At 42.7% G+C, this 19,882-nt stretch overlaps 1 protein-coding gene across 2 annotated transcripts in view; it reads right to left on the bottom strand.

The window, feature by feature from the left end:
* Ncoa7 (nuclear receptor coactivator 7) overlaps positions 1–19,882 on the bottom strand; it is a 150,681-nt gene that overhangs the window by 26,968 nt on the left and 103,831 nt on the right. For both annotated transcript variants that reach the window (XM_059272601.1, XM_059272602.1), the window contains exon 10: positions 19,237–19,405. In XM_059272601.1, coding sequence (XP_059128584.1) covers positions 19,237–19,405 — 169 coding nt within the window. The remainder of the gene's footprint in view (positions 1–19,236; positions 19,406–19,882) is intronic.

Here is a 19,882-nt window from a genome sequence, read left to right as displayed (position 1 = left end):
ATCTAAATGAAATCACCAAGTAACGATGACGCTTCCGGTACTAGGATTTGGTTACATCTAATTGAGTTATTGGTCAAAGGGGGTCCCTTGGGAACCACCAAACAACTTAGGCTGTTGTCAAGACTCTAGGTTGCTCTCCACAAACTGTCATCAAGGCCCTATTGCTGAAGACACCACGTCCACACCCACTGAACATGGCGAAGTCGAGTTGGTGCCTACATAGAGCCTTTACTGCCACGTGCTCGTGTCTTTAGTACAGGAAGATACTCTGTATGCTACCAAAGGGGAAAGGTAAAACACCATCCCCACCACAAAGCCTTGGATCTACAATGGTGTCCTGCTTGCAAGATTTGCTAGTGCAATGGAGGCACAAAGCTTGCGGGAGTCACCAACCAATGTCTGATTTGCCTGAAGCCCCACTCCATAAGATGGAAGCCATACCTGACACTGCTTGGGTGACCAAGAACATGAGACCAGCCAGTGATGTGGGGTAAAACCAAACACTACTGTTCTAAATAAAATAAAATAATAAATAAAGACATAGAAATAAAGTGACTCCTAATGACATTCTGCTACACTCAAAGATCAGTGTCTTACTTAGCCATCATCAGAGACCATTTCTCCTCCATCAGATGGGAACAAATATAGAGACCCACAGCCAGACATTATCCAGAGAAGGAGAGACCTTGGAACATGCAGCCCTAAACAGGTTGTCTCCATCATATCCCTCCCCTCAGGGCTTGGGAAACCCTGCAGAAGGGGGGGGGGGGCAGAAAGATATATGCATACATGCTCTCTCTCTCTCTCTCTCTCTCTCTCTCTCTCTCTCTCTCTCTCTCTGTCTGTCTCTCTGTCTCTCTCACACACACACACACACACGTATATATTGTATATATTATGGCTTCCAGTTTTGTGTTTTCATCGGATCCTTGAGTGTGCACATGAGTGGGTCTCTGAGTTTATATGTCTCTTGTCTCTTGTTCCTTTTCCTTCTGTTTGTTCTGTTCTAGTCCAATATATTAGTTTTATCTTTCATGATATATTAACTGTTATAATAATCCTTTAGAAGTCTGTTTACTTTCTAATGAGAGACAGAAAGGGAGGTGGGTTTAAATGGGAGGGGAGGTGGGGAGGAACTGGGAGGAGTAGAGGAAGGGGAAACTATAATCAGGATATACTATGTGAGCTAATTTCAATAAAAGAGAAAAAATTTCCCCCATCAATTTCACAAATAAAGGTGATTATTATGAGTATATATTTTTATTTTTTATTCTTCTTTATTTATCATCCCTTATCAGTATATCAACAGCTTCCTCATTCTTTTATAGCTACCCAGTACTTTGCCAGGTGGAGCTACATAGTTTATATAGCTGTTCTATATAGTTGGACACGTGAGCTGTTTCCCAGACATACTATCACAAATAATGCTGTGAGCAATCCACTCTGTATGAGTGTCATTGCACACATGTACAGATAAAGTGTAGGGGTGGTTGTCTGCTTTACCCTGAAGCACCGCCCCTAGTAGGCATCAGGTAACTGGTAGGTACGTGCCCCCCTGGGGGGCCGTGACTGAGGGGGGTACCCCTTAAGACCTGGAATGTGTATGTGCTCAGTCTTGGCTACCTTGTGGTCTTAGATGCTGGATGCTGTTGCTGTGGAAAAGCAGAGGTCTCCAGAGAACCATGCTGGACCGTGCCCCACCCCTCCTGGATCCTACGACCAACTCCCTAATGTTTATTGTGAGTTAACCCAGAATAAATCCCTTTTGACTATCAGGCAGACTCCGTGGAATTACCACTTGAATAAAGCTGCCGTTTATATTCCCAGAACTAGGGTGGAATTGTCTGCCATGCAAGTACTAAGCAAGCTCAGCCCTGCTTTGCCTCCAGGAACAGACAAGCTCAGATGTGTTCAGGGTAGTGTGGCTGCAGACTTGGACTGCTCTGAGTCTGCAAAGAAACAACCTGATGCAATCATACAAACATATTTTTAGAAAACTATGTTGCCCTGTGTAGGGATTACATTACTTTTGTCCCCTCTATCTCCCTACCAGCCGTTAAGTGAGAAAACATGAAATTAATCACTACTTCAGAGATGTCTGGTAAGTATACGATTCTCCAGGCTTTCTTCAAAAATGTCATTCATCATAAATTTACCTGGAGCAGAGGCATAGTGGAGAACCAAATATACTTCTCTCTAACTTTTATAAAAGAGTCATATGCTATACAGTGCGTGTTCATATGGGGGGGGGGGATCAAATGGGGGCGGCACAAATGGCTTCCTGATTACTTGTGGCTGGCTTCTGTGTACACAGAGGAAAGTGGCTCAATACTTGGTATGTAATCTTCCAGGCCTCAGTGTTGCTGGCAGCTGGCCTGCCTGCCACTCACATCTGGCCAGTCCACTCACAGCCAGGCCCTGATGTTTTCCTCTTAGGCATAAAAAAAAAAAATTACAGAGAACATCAATCAGATGAGGACACTCTGGACAAACACAAGAACGTTCTACTGCTGTGTGAACTCTGCTAAAAACACGGTCTAGCCACAAAGTGGCCAGACGTGCAGCTACACCACGCTGACCACATACTGCATCCACAGCAGCATCACTTGTATCCATAGCCTTCCCTTGCTTCCAGGTGAGATGTCCTCAGATGCCTAATCACGGAAGTGATTTGTTTCCTGAGGATGCCTCACCTGGAGCAAGGCACGGCTTCATTTACACCATCGCCAGTTACCTCACTCAAAGCTGAACTCGGTAACTCCCTCCTAACCCTTCCCCTCCCTTCCACAGACTTCTAGTGCTAGGAAACAAACCCTGGGATCAGTGACGCCTGTGTAGAATTTCTATATCAAAATACATTCAAAAGGGCAAATCACGAGAAATTTCCCTATGTGCCTCCCAAATAAAGGTGATGACTTTATTCATTTCTTGTGCATGTGTAGTGTTTTGTAAGTAGGCGTGAACACAAATGCTCTTTTGGCAAGCGCTCGGCCACCGAGTCACACTCACAGCCCTTAGCACTCTCTTATTGAATGGCCAGTTCCCTCAGAGTGTACTCACTCATTGCAAAAAGCTAAGCTTTAGTGTGCTCTAGTGGGCACTGGCTGGAGGACACTGTACCCCTGAGAGAGCTTCCTAAGCACCCAGTGACTGTGTCAGTGACCCCAATTTCCTGGAGTATTAGTTCTGGTTGGAACTGGGTATTGAATTCAATCAATTATCCTTATACCTCAGGGACGAGGAGTCAGTCATCCGTATCATACCCAGGACTGTGTCCTGAGGTGGCCATCAGGGGTCTTTTGATGACTCACATTGCAAATTCTCTGCTTATTCCACATTGTTTCTGAACTATTTTCAAGTCTTTTTCCTACCTGGTGACATAGACAATTTGCCTGGAGTTTTTTTTTTTTTTTTTTTTTTTTTTTTTTTTTTTTTTTAAACCACAAAGCACTTTACTCTCCTAGGGAAGTTATTGTACAGGATGATACCTATCAAAGAAGCTTCCATTCTGACAAAAGATGAGAATGTGCTGGACTGTATTTCTTTGTAAAACAGCAAGGAAACCAAGATGAATGACAGCTTTGGATTTAGTTCTGCATTCCTTCTGAGACATTATATGACATGCAAATTGTGAAAGTGCAAGTCTATACAGACTTTAGGGAAAGAACCGATCTTAGCAACTTTTAGTCACTTCCCGTTCTGGTAACAAAGACATCAATATGCCCGGGGTGACCATCTCAATGGTTCTGTTTAATGGTAAGTAAGATAAGGTTGACTTAGTATTTCATGGTAACATAAATGGAACATTATCTGCTTGATGGAGACAACTGATTCCCACAACCCACTGGGAAGGTGAACTTGGGTGGAAGTCTAAAGAAAGTCAAGGCTGTAAAAGGGTCAGAGCACCTCATAGGGGAAGCCAGCTTTGTTTGAAGTTCAGTGTTACTGGAGCGTCTCTGATATGTTCTGATGGTCATAACAGAGGTAAGCTCAAAGAAAAGGACAGCACCTCTTTCTCTACCTCATCATTCCTGAGGGGAGACATCCTCAGGGGCCTGGGGGAGTGCTCCAGTCTTACCCTGGTTATCTAAGAAGACACATTTGAGCTGAGATTTAGACCAAGCCTCCCGCCACTTGGCCATGCTGGGGAAGGAAAAAAGACACACATGTGTTTGTGTGCCCCTCGGGAGCTGTAACAAATGGAGGTGAGTGAATGAAAAGAAGGACATGATGTCCCCAAGGCACTGATGAGGAGAAGGATTTTATTGTAGATATGACGGAGAGTACAGCCAGAGGCATCTGGAAGAGTCCAGACTGAACCAGGCCCTAAGAGGAGAGAGATGCGGGGTCGGAGGGGGAGGGGGTGGGGAGTGGGGCTGAGAGGGCAAAGGGGCCAAGAATGAGCCAAGAGAGGAGCTGTCTAGCTGAAATGTCAGGTTTATACAGGAATGAAAGGCTGGAGGAAGGAGAGTGAAGACCCTGGGATGGATGAGTTTAGAGTAGGGGGTAAGGGGAGACATGCTAGAAGGAGACGACATTTGTACTGAGTGAGCCTAGAGGCCAAGTGTGTGCTTTGGTATGCTGACAGACACCACAGTCAGCCTTTTGTCTCAGGTTTCTTTGACAGTGTGGTTCTCAGTTTTGGTGTAAAGTACTCTTGTCTACCAGTGTCATGCTTTCTAGAAGTATTCTCAGCCAGGGCAGTCATCAGGGATGCCCAGGCAAAGAGGCTTTTAAAAAAAAATAAAATCTATCTCAAGCTTCTTCTGGGTTTGCCACATTTTCAGTGAAAGCTCTGGGTCTGTCTATGTTCAGAGTGGCATATTGTGAAGTGGCCAGCTGTGGGTCAAGAGAAGCCAGGCCCAGCCTCATACATACCCCAAGTGAGCTCTGGGATTTCACCAATGCTCAAGAAAGACAAGGCTTCCTCTAAAGAAAAGCTGCAGAGCGACCCTACAAGTCAAAGATTGCCCAGTGTAATGATAAGGGAACTGAAGACAGCAGCCATGGAATAATGTGCCCAGACACTCCTTTCCTAGACATGTCCCAACCAGCTCAAGCTGACTGCCTTGAAAAGAATTCTGTAGATAGCTCTATTTTTGCTCCCACAGAAAGAGGTCATAGATCACAATTACTTCCCTGGTTTGGGACTTTTAACAAAGCTTATATAAATACCATCAGTGACTCTTTTGGGTCTCAGGGCCCCGGATTCCCACTTCCTATTTCTGTTTCTAAACTTCTCCTTAGTGGGCACACAGCACAATAATTCACGTCACCAGTCGGCGCTGTGTGTCCTGAACTCAGGGAAGTGGTATGGCAGTAGGTCCTATCTCAGTGGCTATAAAGGTTGTCCCTTGCCTGAGAAGCCACAGGGAAAATAGGGTGGCAAATTGCAACAATACATTCTGATAGGAAACGCTCAGACATCCAGGCTACGAGCACACCCTAAATTCTTTCAGCGTTAGCTTCCCACGTAATATTAATACATCCTCATTTCCTCAGGCAGTCAGGGACATCATTTGAGGCAGCTGAGGTAAAAGAAAAGGAATGAAAAATTTAAACAACCTGCTCCACAAGAGAAAAAATGTTAAATTGATTTAGAATCAATCTACTTCTTAAGTTCAAAGGTCTTTGGAGACCAAACAGAAGGAGTAAGTGTCCTATCCCATGCCTCTTCACAACTTTTTGTGTTTAATTTTCTTCCCTCTGTTTATATTATGTGACTTGTTTAGGGCCAGGGAGAGGATATGACTGAATTACTGTTGCCTTCAGTTTACTTAACTGAGGTCTTGGACTGGTTCTTTTCACCTTGTGGGGTTTTCCTAGCTCTTAGTTTCCAGAACTCAACAGACCTCAAGTAATAAAACTCAGGCTCCCAGATTTCCCACTTGTTCCCCTAGCTCCCGCCTTGTCCATTGCTTCCTTCCGACTAGACTCTTTCATCTTCTGCCTTCATGACTCCTCTCTGCCTGCCTCAGTTTCCCCCAGCTACTGGGTCTCTCCTGGACTCACACAATTCTAAGCCAATCTGGCCGCTCTTCCCTGTGTTTTGACCCTGTGCGTCTCCCACCCAGACAAGCCACCTTTTCCGATGTCTCCCCGAGGGCAGCTGTTGTTTGGGCTGGCTTGCTTATTGTGCATCCCGTGATCCCACAGAGCTCCCGCTCTCCTCCTCACAGTGCCATTAGACTCCTCTCCACCATCTCAAGCTCTCAGCCTCTCCTACCCCATGCCCTCTTTAAATGGAAGATTCTCTATTTCGTGAATAAGAGTGTAGTGGGAAGCCATTCCAGCTTTGATCTGGAAGTTCCAACCCCCATTGAGGCTTTGGCAACCGTCACGCCTACAAGGCGGGGCCAAGGGAGGCGCCTGGAGACCGAGATCTGGATGGACCAGCGCTGTCTCTCTGGTCTGGGACCCTGGATGGTGGAGGTGGGCCAAGCAGAGCTCCAGAGAACACCGCTGGACTGTGATACACCTTCCCCAGACCCCGCGACCTACCTATCCCTTAACTTGTAAGTTACGCCATTAAATAAATCTCTTTTTAACTACGTGGAGTGGCCTTAATAATTTCACCAATATAAGAGTCCCCCTGCCATTTCCCATAGTGCTCTAGTTCTCCGCAATTCCTCTTTTCTCTGTCATCACCCTCCTTTCTGCACTGTACCAGTCCCGCTCCTTGCCAAGTTTCCCCATTTTGTCCCCTTATGCTCCCACCTTTTCTATCCTTTTGTGTCCTTCATGCTGATCCTTAAACCCGCATGCATTTCTCCATCCTTAAAAAAAAGAAAAAAAGCCGGGCGGTGGTGGTGGCACACACCTTTAATCCCAGCACTCAGGAGGCAGAGGCAGGCAGATCTCTGTGAGTTCGAGGCCAGCCTGGGCTACCAAGTGATTTCCAGGAAAGGCTCCAAAACTACACAGAGAAACCCTGTCTCAAGAAACCAAAAAGAAAAAAAAAAAAAGTTCTAGATGGTTTTTTTTTTCCCCTGAAATTTCCTTCCCATTCTTCATTCCACTACCACCACCCCCCCCTCCAGAGGGTATAATTTGGGCTAACATACTCCTTTTCATCCCTGAAATCATCTGTTCTGATCTATCTACTTTTTAGTATATGCAGTTGGTAAATCAATCTGCCTGGCATGCTTTCGGAAAGGAGGCGCAGCATTAAAAATGTTGCTCTTTTCTCACTATTTTAGTGAAACTGGTTTTCTCAAGTCACCAATGGGGCAAAACGACCACAGTATCTCAACCCCCATAGCGCTGACCTTAGAAAGCCTGTTGAGGCTTGAGACTCTCACAGTGATTCACCTTGTGGTCGGGTCCCTGATGAATCAGCAGCCTTGGGACATTATCCAGGGCTCTGCTCAGAGCCAGCACCATTACCAGTAATTATAGCCACTGTCGCTGCCAACTGTTCCTGAAGTGGTGTATTGTAATACACGTAACAAGTGAGCAGAAAAACTTGGCCGTGCACTGGGTCCTGGGAAAAGCTAATCTTCAAGGGGAAGTAGATCTGGTGCTGGAATGAGGCCAAGAAAAAAGGGCAGAAAAAGGGAGTGACTATGAAATGCAAAGCCAATCACTTTACCAGGCTCGTAAAACTCTTCTAGCATCTTGCTGGGGGGGGGGGGGGGTTAGGATTAATCCTAGCTCTGTGTTAGCTGCTTGTTTGGTGCCACACTCTCGAATGGGCTACTGGTTCAGACACAGGTTCCATGTTCATTTTTCATACATGCTGAATCTCTCTCTCTCTCTCTCTCTCTCTCTCTCTCTCTCTCTCTCTCTCTCTCTCCATCTATCCATTCATCCATTTTTAGTAAGAGCAGTAACAGAGGTAAGCCTGCTGGAGAAATATCTAGGGATAGGGTCTGGGAAGGCTTCCCAGGTGTCACAGTTGAGCTGGGTATTGAGAGAGGCAGAGGAGTTTATTACAGGAAGAAAGAGAAAAGGTTTCCTACTGCAGGGAAGACGTGCAGAGACATGGCATTTGAAGGGTCTGTTGCTGCTGTAATAAGGCCAAACTGGAAATGGCAGAGAGAAAGACACTGTGGTCAGACCTCAGGTGACTTCTGACAGAGGTCTCTCTAATGGGGACTTTGACAACATAGGAGGCCAGGTCTTAGTTAGTTTAGAGTGTTCAGGTGGTGGGGTCATCAAAAAAAGAAAAAAGTGAGAGAGACAATATAAACTGTCCATAGGCTATGGAAGACATGGTAGGGTTTCCCAAACAAACACCACCAACAAAACAACTACCAATAGATCTGTCGTATGACACAGCCATGCCACGGCTGGGTATTTACCTTGGCTTGCAAGCCAACAGATCACAGAGACACTTGCACATCAAAGTTCATGGCATCACTATTCACAACAGCTACATTATGGAGTCAACCTAGGTGTCCAACAAGAGAGCAATGGGAAAGGAAAAGGTGGTATAGATACACAATAGTAATTTTTTTTTTAATCTACAAAGAAGGTCAAAGTCATGTAATTTGCAGGAAAACACATGCAACTGGAGATAATGATATTAACTGAATTAAGCCAATCACAGAAAGACAAGTATGTTGTTTTTCTCTCATTTATGAGTCCTGGATTTTATATAGGTACAAAAAAAAATCACGCGTTGTATGACATAGATAGAAGCAAAACTATCTAGGGATGCAGACATAGGATTTGGAGGGGTAAGGGCTGGGAATGAGGAGATGGACTCAACATATAACATATACCTATGCAGAGGCTTGGAAAACATGCCTATACATGTTCCTCATCAATCAAGATAGAGTAAGGGACCAGAGCAGAGGGAAGGCTCTCCCTAGGAAGGGGAAATAGAATAGTTATGAATGGATTTGGGGAGTTTTGGAACAGGAGGATTAAAGAGGGATGGGGAAGCAAGAGAGGGATAAGCAAGGGACTACAGGGAAGGACAGCTCAAACTAAGGCCATTTGAAAACCTAATCCAGTAGAAGCTTCTTAAAAAAATAAACCTATATGAGGGCTGGAGAGATGGCTCAGAGGTTAAGAGCACTGGCTGCTCTTCTAGAGGTCCTGAGTTCAATTCCCAGCAACCACAAGGTGGCTCACAACCATCCATAATGAGATCTGGTGCCCTCTTCTGGCCTGCAGACAGAACACTATGTACATAATAAACCAACAAATCTTTAAAAAAATATACATATATGAAAGAAATCTAATTTGGAGTCACCAAATAATGGGGAAGACAAAGACCCAACTAGACACGAATCTTCCAGTGCTGGGGATGGGCTATATCTAATGGGCATGTTAGCCAAAGAGGTCTCCTGGAAACCCCCAAAGAACCCGGGCTATTTCCAAAGCGTTGGTAGCTCTCCACCACTGAAGATAAGGTCCTATCACTGAAGAAACCACTGAACTACCTGAAGAAGTCGAGCTGGTGCCCATCTAGAGCCTTCACCTCCATTGACTAATGTTCTTGGCATTCGAAGGTACTCTGTATGCTACCAGAGGAGATAAGGAAACATTAACCCTGTGATCGACAACGGTGACCTGCCTGAGAGATATGCTGGCACAATAATGGCATAAAACTTGTGGTAGTGCCGGGCAGTGGTGGCGCACGCAGAGCCAGGCGGATCTCTGTGAGTTCGAGGCCAGCCTGGTCTCCAAAGCGAGTTCCAGGAAAGGTGCAAAGCTACACAGGGAAACCTTGTCTCAAAAAACAAAAAAACAACAAAAACAAAAAAGAAAAGAAACAAAACTTGTGGTAGTAACCAACTACTATCTGATTGGAGTTAAGGCCCACTCCCTAAGATGGAACTCATGCCTAAGATTGTCCAGGTAGCCAAGAACCTGAGACAAGACAGGGCAGGAACCTAGGGTGAAACCAAGATACTGTTCTGCTAAAGGAATGTAGCAATAAAATGCATCCTAATGACATTCTGCTAGACTCATAGATTGTGGAGGGGTCCCCAAATAGCTTGACCACACAGCAGCCATGACAGGCTTAGGGGCCTAGACACAGCTTCTGTGATAGGCTTACTGGCAGGCAACATCCAGATCCAGGAAAAGCCTTAAGCTGATACCACCCAGGGATCCACCCAGGGGCAAGGAAGTACCTAACATCCCAACATTCCAACCATTAGATAAGGTGGTCAGATGTCCTTGAGTCTAGCACACACCTATTTTTTGTTTTACAGATACCCCTAGACAATTGTCAGCCAATCAGGGTCCTGGACTTTGGAAATCCCCTCACCCCAACCTCTGCTATGATTAAAAACTCTGCCCCACCTGAGCTCAGGGCTCTCTGCTCTCACCGCTGTGTCGGACAGACAGAGGGACCAAGCTCTGGAGCTTGAAATAAAGGCTCTAAAGGCTCTTTGCTTTTCTATGCAGGATTCAGTCTTCGTGGTGGTCTTTTGGGGGTCCCTGTGATCTGGGCATAACAAGGTCAGTGTCCCGCTCAGTCATCATCACAGTAACTTCTTCCTGCAGTCGATGGCCACAAATACTGAAACCCACAACTGGACAGTGTGCAGGGAGTGAGAGACCTTTGGAGCACTCAGTTCTAAACGGGATGTCTCCATCAAATCCCTCCCCTCAGGGCTCAGGGAACCCTGCTGAAGAGGAGGCAGAAAGACTATGAACCAGAGGGGATGGAGGACACTAAGGCCTTCTAGACACAGCAGGACCAACACACACAGGAACTCACAGAGACTGAGGTAGCATGCACTGGATCTGCACAAGTCTGTACCAGATGGGGTCCCAGTGCTGAAAAGAGAAGTGGACACAAGCCCCCATCTCTAGCCCAGAAGCTATCTCCAACTGATAAATGCTGGCCAAGGAAAAATTAGTTTTTTTTTCCCAGTGGAATCTCACCGGGTACACAAACCACACTTAAAGGCAGGCCCCATGCCCAACAGTGGATGGCCAACACAAAAGGAACTCATTGATACTTTTGGAGGTTTTTGTTTTTGTTTTTTGTCTCATAATGCTTTGTCTGGGCATTTTTTACTTTTACCTCACAAATCTTTTGCTTATATATTTTGGTTCCTGATTTTAATGTGTTTTCTGTGTGTACAAATGTATGTGTTTCTTATGCTTCTTTGGCTCTTTTTTCTGTTTGTTTTGACCTCTTTTAGTTTGTTTGTTCTTATTTTACCTTATCTTATTCATCATTATTGTTATTATTATTATTTTAGATGCCTGTTTGTATTCTGATGAGAGAGAAAAAGAAAGGGTGTGTATTTAGATGGGTGGGAAGCAGGGAGGATCTGGGAGGAGTTGGGGAAGGGAAACGGTAATCAGAATGCATTGTATGAAAAAACATGTTTTCAATTAAAAATACCAAAAAAAATATCAATCTTCCTCTAAGAAATGCAAACTTGTTCAAATTTTACCTGAAGGCAGGGATAGATCTGGAGTCTTAGAAACAGTGTTTTGTCAAGTAGCAAAGACCAGAGAAGATGGGACCAAGTTGAAACAAGGCTTTGTTGCCATAGGTACATCTGAGCTCCAGGCAAAAGATTTCCAAGGCCAGACCCTAGGTGTGGCAATGTACATGTGGAAATGCCCACTACATACTCCTCTCAGCCCATCTAGTGGTGGTCCCTAGACTCATTGGGTTTATTTCTAAAGGTTTTCTGAACGTTTATCAGAAGAAAACTCTATTTGCAATGTATTCACTAAACACATTTCTTGGTACTTGTGAATAAGAATGTGGCTATAGCTAACAATATAAGGAAATCAGCCATCGAGAGATGTATCACACCTTTGAAGGAAAATCCCTCCTAACACAGCACCAAGATGCACGTAAGCCAGAGGCTTGAGACGGGACCTTTGAACAGGAACTCAAGTGACAAGGGAAGAAACCTAACAAAGGCAATGACAGAGCAGGGCCTGTCTGCTTCCTGAATGAAGGGCTGAGTGACTGAGTCAGAGTCCTGGGCACAGGCTGCAGGGATTAGATAATACCTTAAGGCCACTGTTTTCTGAAGTATGGCAGGGTGACCTCAATCACTTCACAGTATACACAGAATACATTTGAACAGTTACATACTTCAGAAGGTATTAGTTAGAAATACAACTAGCATTTATACTTCTCATTTCACAGATGTTATCACAGCCTAAATGACAATCAAAAAGGAAGCCACGGTGATTTGAGTTTCTTAAAGACAGCCAGGATAAACAGCAGGGTAGATGGTATGCAGCTAGGAGGAGAGGATCTGTGTGAACAGCTAAAACTTGAGATTTTGCCATCCAGGGCACACCTATATTATCAGTAAGGAAGAGGCAGGGACAGATCTGGAGTCTAGAAACCTTGCCTTGTCAAGTAGCAAAGACCAGAGGAGAGATGGGACCAAGTTGAAACAAGGCTTTGTTGCCATAGCCACATGAGGATCCAGGCAAAAGATTTCCAAGGCCAGACCCTAGGAGTGGCAATGTACACGTGGAAATGCCCACGATACAGTCCTGTCAGCCCATCTAGCAGTGGTCTTTTCTTACCCATGGGGGTCTGTTTTCAGACTCTTAGTGTATAACTGAAATTGGATGGTACCAAATCCTATATGCAGAACCTCTTTATTATGATAAATTTAACTATGATAAAGTTTACTTTATAAGTTATGTCCAGTAAGAGATTAATACAAGATCATAGAGTTATCATAATGTACTAAAATATAATTTCTGAGTGTGGTATCCCATATCAAAATGTCTTATTGTACATCCTTGCCGTTCTTCTTGTGAGCACGTGGGATGACTCAACGTTTACATCATGAGATGAACTGAGGTGTGTGACAGGCAATGTGTCGCAGCATTGGAATACAATAACCGAAGCACTGGGATAATCCAACAACCCACTTTATAATCCAGATTACTGGAGGTGCTGCTAATAGACACAGTATCCACAGAGTAGCCAAAGTGGTGATTCAGTTCCCAGGTGGAATGGACTATGACGGCACCAGATTTTATCGCTGATCTAAGCACCATGCGATTGAAAACTTAAGAATACTTCCTTCCAGAGATTTCCATTTAATATTTCAGGACTGTAGCTGATCACAGGTAACAAACATTAGAAAATGAGACCGTGATGAAGGAGACGATTGCACTTGAAATCTGCTAATAAGTGTTCCTGTCATATAGAAATGAAGGCAGACATGAAGGGAGGGAGGGGAGAAAATGGTTACTATGAAAGATGATGGAGCCGGGCGGTGGTGGCGTACGCCTTTAATCCCAGCACTCAGGAGGCAGAGCCAGGCGGATCTCTGTGAGTTCGAGGCCAGCCTGGACTGTAGAGTGAGTTCCAGGAAAGGCTCAAAGCTACACAGAGAAAACCTGTCTTGAAAAACCAAAAAAAAAAAAAAAAAAAAAAAAAGAAAGAAAGAAAGAAAGAAAGAAAGAAAGAAAAAAAGAAAGAAAGAAAGAAAGATGATGGAGACGTTCATTGGCTTGGCTGTGGTACGTATTTCACAGTGCATACAAATGTGAAATGTTTTATACCCTGAAGATATAAAATTTTTGATTGTTAACAATGTATAAATCTAGTTGAAAAACTATATTTCATTTCTGTGGCTCACCAAAAATATTAAGAAAGGTCTTTTGAGAATCACTATGCAAAACAATAGTTGTAGTTATTAAATGGATAACTTGAAACTAAATAAAACCCAAAGTTTATACCAACATCAATCTTCCAGGCCTTGGGCTGGCAACTCATTGGCTGGATTCAATAGCAGATGTGTTCTTCTTGGCCTGCTTACTTTTTATATTAAACATTAGTTAATATTTAAAAACTGGGAGATCTGGCACACATAATCTGGACTGCAGTTTGTTTGGACAAAAAGGAAAAGATGGAGCAATAACAGGTCCACATGCCCACACAGCTCTGAGAGGTTCAGTCCCTGCCTGCCCCAAGCCCCACAACCCAGTCCCTCATCTGTAAGACCCCACAGGTTGTCCAAATCCTGAAATATTATCTATCTATCTATCTATCTATCTATCTATCTATCTATCTATCTATCTATCTATCTTTTTTTTACTATATACATAAACTTACAGTGAAGTTTAATTTCAATTTCTAAAGTAGGTACAGTGAGATAAAAAGATGTATGAATGCTGTCTGTCTTTGTCTCTGACTCTCTGTCTGTCTGTCTGTCTCTCTGTCTGTCTCTGCCTCTCTCTGTCTCTGTTTTTCTGTGTGTGTGTGTGTGTGTGTGTGTGTGTGTGTTTGTGTTTGTGTATGTGTTGTGTGCATAGGTGTATCTTAATACCATATTGTACCATAGAGTATTTTCAGACCACAGTTGACCATAAGTAACTAAAATCCCAGGAGGTGAAACTGTGGATAAGATCCAGCGACCTCTGTGATTCCTTCATCCCTCCAAACACTGTATAGCACCCATTGGTCAAGATCAATTGGAGTGCTTGGAATCAGACCTCAAGCTTGTCCCGGAAGTGCGGGCACTCGCTCCTCCACAGGAAAGCACAGCTGCCACTCTGCAGCGTTGGCTTAGGAAGAGGGTCATTTCTCAAGAGCACCAGGTGGTGGTAGAGTCAATGGTTAACTCAAGACATTGACTCACACAAGACATAGCCAAGCAAAGGTGTTTACCGAAGTTACTGGAAGGCAGTGCTGGAAGGTGACAAATTTCTGGACATTTAAGTGAATGAAACAAAAGGTAAAAACATGAGTAAAAAAAAAAAAAATGAAGAGTAAGCAGCATCATTTCAAGGCTTTCTGCAGTCACTTTTTAGGAACAGTGAAAATATTTACATGAATGACTAATAATCATGTACCTGTCCAGCCCTTTCCCCAAATTAGTATTAAACAGGAAGACGCTGGGCTTAGCTAGGAATTCTTTTGATTTTCTTTTCTTTCCTAGCAACATTCCTACCTTAAAACATTACAAGATCATAGCGCAGGCCTAGCGGTACTAGTGGTAGAGGGCAAGGGTGCGGATTCAATCTAGCACTTAAATAAATAATAAATAAAAAATAAAAGGAAAAGAAAAGATTACATGATATGTAGTACTTTAGAAATCAAATGATTTTTTTTTTTTATTCTAACATACATCTGGTTAGGCTGAGAAGATCCAAAGTTGTTCCAGAGAGTAGACTTTAATAAGTGTTCAAAACAAGGGTTTTGGTTGGCACTCATTAAATATTCCAACTTAGCCCTGATCCCATTAACAGCAAGGTGATTTCTGACCAGGAAATTTTTTTCTTAACTGTGGTTAAAGATTGCATGCTAGGAAACTAGGTCAGGCTGTGTTCCTTTAATTCGTCCTTTGCTCTTCTAAGAAATGTGCTATAAGGGACATTTTGCTTAGTCTCCATAAGGGTCATTAGGACTTGGGCATCTTCCTACTGTAAAATGAGTTGAATAGGAGAATTGATTTTCTTTATTATTATAAAACTAATACAAAGCTCACCCAAAGCATGCAGAAAGAATTTTAGTGGGGGAGAGATATTCTATTAAATAAATGTAGTTTATATAATAATATACATGTGTGGCCTACATAGTGATTAAGACAGTATACACAGACAAGACTCAAGCTATACAGGTAAATATACATTAGAGTTAGCTCTGTGAAATAGCTAGGAAAAACAAGTTTCTTTTTGTTTTTGTTTTTGTACGTTCTACATATTATGAGTCTAAGTATTTTAAAAAAGCTTTTTTTTTTTTTTTTTTTTTTTTTGAGACAGGGTTTCTCTGTGTAGTTTTGCGCCTTTCCTGGAACTCGCTTATGGAGACTAGGCTGGCCTCGAACTCACAGAGATCCGCCTAGCTCTGCCTCCTCACTACTGGGATTAAAGGCGTGCGCCACCATCGCACTGGCTTGAGTCTAAGTATTTTAGTTATAAGGACAACTAAATATGATCAAGGTTTATCTATTAGAACATAAGCTCAGCTACTCATGCACTGATATAACTAATTCTGTGCAATATGGACCACATACTAGGTGCTATGCTGCTTCATGGATGCAAAGTCATAAGAAAGCAAAAGAATCAAAGAAACATGGGTGGCAGGTATTGGTGTTAAATGCTGTGGATGTCTGTCATGGTTTGAATGAGAATGACCCCCATAACACAAATGCCACACATTCTCTACCATCTGTGCATACTAGCCTCAAGTTTTTTTCTGCCTATCTATCTATCTATCTATCTATCTATCTATCTATCTATCTATCTACCTACCTACCTACCTACCTACCTATCATCTATCTAACAGAAGGTGTGTGGAAATGTTCTTTCTGAGGTAGTGAAGGAATCCAGAACCTATCTATCTATCTATCTATCTATCTATCTATCTATCTATCTATCTGTCTGTCTGTCTACCTACCTACCTACCTACCTACCTATCATCTATCTAACAGAAGGTGTGTGGAAATGTTCTTTCTGAGGTAGTGAAGGAATCCAGAACCTATCTATCTATCTATCTATCTATCTATCTATCTATCTATCTGTCTGTCTGTCTGTCTGTCTGTCTGTCTGTCTGTCTGTCTACCTACCTACCTACCTATCATCTATCTAACAGAAGGTGTGTGGAAATGTTCTTTCTGAGGTAGTGAAGGAATCCAGAACCTATCTATCTATCTATCTATCTATCTATCTATCTATCTATCTATCTATCTATCTATCTATCCTTATGAGGTAGTGAAGGAATCCAGAACCTATCATCAGAATGAGAAGCCACTGCATGGCACTCCTTAGCTTCTTATTAAGATCTTCTGATGACCTTAAGTTGAATAATTCCACAAATTATCATTAACACAAACCTCCTTTTCATACCATGCACTTGGAATTCTGGGTGAGACTTAACTACAGGACCACTCCATCATCTGTTCTTTCTTAATCGAAAAGGTGATTTATTTAGGGCCAGTGATGCATGGAAACACAAAATGGAATAATTGTGAGGAAATTCCCTAATATTTATCCCAAAAAGCTATCATAATTAAAAAATGCAACATGTCTCTGAGAAAATATTTGGTTAATAATGAGTTCAAGAAAGAAAATTACTCGCTACCCAAAGACAAGTAAGCCAGGGCACTATAAAATATAGTATAATGGAATTCAACAAATGACCTACATTAAGAATCCTGCAAACCACTTGCATGAAAGGTCCAAGGAAAGTATTGTTTCAGCATTAAAACTGTCTTCTGTGTTAAGGAATGACAGGAAAAATAATTACACATGCGGGATTGCTAAATTATTCTACAAGAGTTCTTGGTACACACAGTTCCATTCTGAAAGAAACTCAACTTCCAAATATTATAAATAATACATTTTCTTAGAGAGAGCAATATATATATATAAATTTAATATCCCTCCCCACCCCCCAGTGAAGTTTACACAACCCATATTATGGCTGAAAATTTCAGTGCTGTTTCTTCCCTGCCTATAAAATCATGAAGTGGCCAAATCTTTACAGAGATGGATCCATTCTCAATATTCTGCTCCTAGGAAGTCGAAGTTATTATGGAACTTCAGAAGTTTACATTTCTTCTATTGACCCATTTTAAAATAACTGCATGTGATGTATATGCTCCTTCCCCATAGTCCTACTTCAAAACTTCCATGAAATCCTAGGGGTTGTATGCACGGTGAAGGGATATATTACATAAATACAGAACAAACTATGTTTATTGCCCATGTTAATGTAGATTTGTTCCTAAGAGAAAGGGGGGTTATTAGCAAATTCATTCATTAAAATCCTATTATTTTCACATTAAGCTATAATTTATTAAAATGAAGCAATTCTCCTGATGAGAATTACCACCCTGGGCAATAATCATCTAGAAAGCGTGGTCTTGCTTGGGATTTCATTTGGCTTTGTGAGTCTTCGTGTTACCAGAAGGTCAATGAGGAAGTTCTCTCTATTTACTCACCAAACACCTATCTAGATGATGCCTGGGGACTAGTCTGAAAAAGGAAGGTGTGTGGGTTTCAGAGTAAAAATTAGTAAAGTTCTCTGTAAGTATTTATTCTCTAGAAGTCTTTTTGTTCTATCGCACATGCAAAAATAAATCAATTTTTAAAAAGAATGATTTCTGATTTTCTTTTAAACCTCCTATTTTATATTCTACAAACATATCATTAGTAATACACTGCTGAAGAATTCCTACGCCACTATGGTCTGTCTCCAAACCAATAAAATCTCCTCTTTGGTGATAATGTGGATACAAAGCTCTGCCTGTACTTCCACATTCACTGTAGAACTGATTTGCTAACAGTCAAGATGTGGCATCGACCTAAGTGTCCAACAACAGGTGAATGGACAGATGTAAGGTTGCATAGGCACGGAAGACTATCACTCAGTCATAAAGTCAATGGAGGCCTGTGATCTGCAGCAAAGTGGATGCGCCTAGGGAGTTAAGCGAAGGAAGCCAGGCGAGGAAAGACAGCATCCACACTCACCTGTCCGGGCAGGTGTGCACAACAGGGACAGCTTAGTTAATGAGTACAAAATCAGTTAGATAAAAAGGAGTAAGTTCCAGAGTTCTATAGCACAGCGGGAATGACTATAATATATTATAATAACATATTCTGCATCTAAAAGCTGCTACAAGAGAGGATTAGCAAATGCCCCCTCCAAAAAGAAATGATAGGTGTCTGAGGTGATGGATATGCTAATTACCCTGGTTTGACCATCATAGACTGTACACATGTGTATAACTATCATACTCATAAATATATACAATTACTGTGAGTTTAAAAATAAGCAACCGTCCCCCAATGAATAAGAACACAAATGCCCTGGAAGGCATGTAACCCACTATCTACCCTGGAGATCTCATGCCATGTTTCTCATGCTGCTGAGTCGCAGCAGTCCCTTCAGAGGGCCCTAGAATCTTCAGTCCTCACACACTTAAGCACTTTAAAGAAGACCATCAATCCTGTCTCTTTACTGCACTTCAAGAGATTGGATGAGCTCCACCCCACTCCTTGATTCCCACCAGAAGGGCATTTCCAGTTTCAGATATTTGAGAGTTATTGACCTCTTCCCTCATTTGAAAATCAACTTGGCAGGAAGTCATGAGAGCAGAGCAGCATATTGTACCTACAACGACCTCATATATGTTGTATCAAAACGACCATTCAGAAGAAAACCGGTATGTATCCTTCTAGAAGTGAAAAACAAAAAAAAACAAAAAAAAAAACAACTATAATTAAGAAAAAGCTCTTATTCAAGACTAAAATCAATATTTGGAGATGACCGACCCACAGGCAACTGGAACGCTGGCGGCGGACACTGCCCCCCGCTCTGCTCACCTCTCTCGGGGAACAGCAAACCAATACTCTGGCTGCTTCCTTCTCTTGCCGTACTGCTGGACCATGGCGGTGGTGTGACTGGCAAAGGATTTTCTCATGGGCTTTCCCACTTTGATGCACAGAAACATGGGCGGGGTCTTGCTCTTTTCCTCTTTGGAGGGCAGTATATCTGCATCACACATGAAAAAGCATCCCTCAATCCTGACAATATTGGCAACAGTAAAACTTCTCCAGCCTACAAAGAGGGGTTGGCAATGGGTGGAAACCTGATTCAGCAACATCATATTAGACCTAATGAACCACCGGACTTCCTTTGGCATATAGAAGGACAACATGTTTGCATGCTTCAGGTTGGTGCATATCATAGGGCATGCTACATACTAAAAGTGGGCATAAAACCCACCACAGGAACAAATACTGTAGAACGATAACACTTCATAAGCACACGCGTTAGTGAACAGCAGTAAGACCTCATTCCACTACAACGCTATTTGGTTTAGAACTGAAATCTCTCAAAAGCATTTTTTGGCACGCCCCTTTAATTCCAGCACTCAGGAGGCAGAGGCAGGTTGATCTCTGTGAGTTCCAGGTTAGCCCTGGTCTCCACAGCAAGTTCTACCAGGGGTACACCGTGAGACACCTCCCC

This window comes from Peromyscus eremicus, chromosome 8b (genome assembly GCF_949786415.1).
Source record: "Peromyscus eremicus chromosome 8b, PerEre_H2_v1, whole genome shotgun sequence".
Lineage (NCBI taxonomy): Eukaryota > Metazoa > Chordata > Mammalia > Rodentia > Cricetidae > Peromyscus > Peromyscus eremicus.
This window is presented reverse-complemented; position numbering and strand designations above follow the sequence as displayed.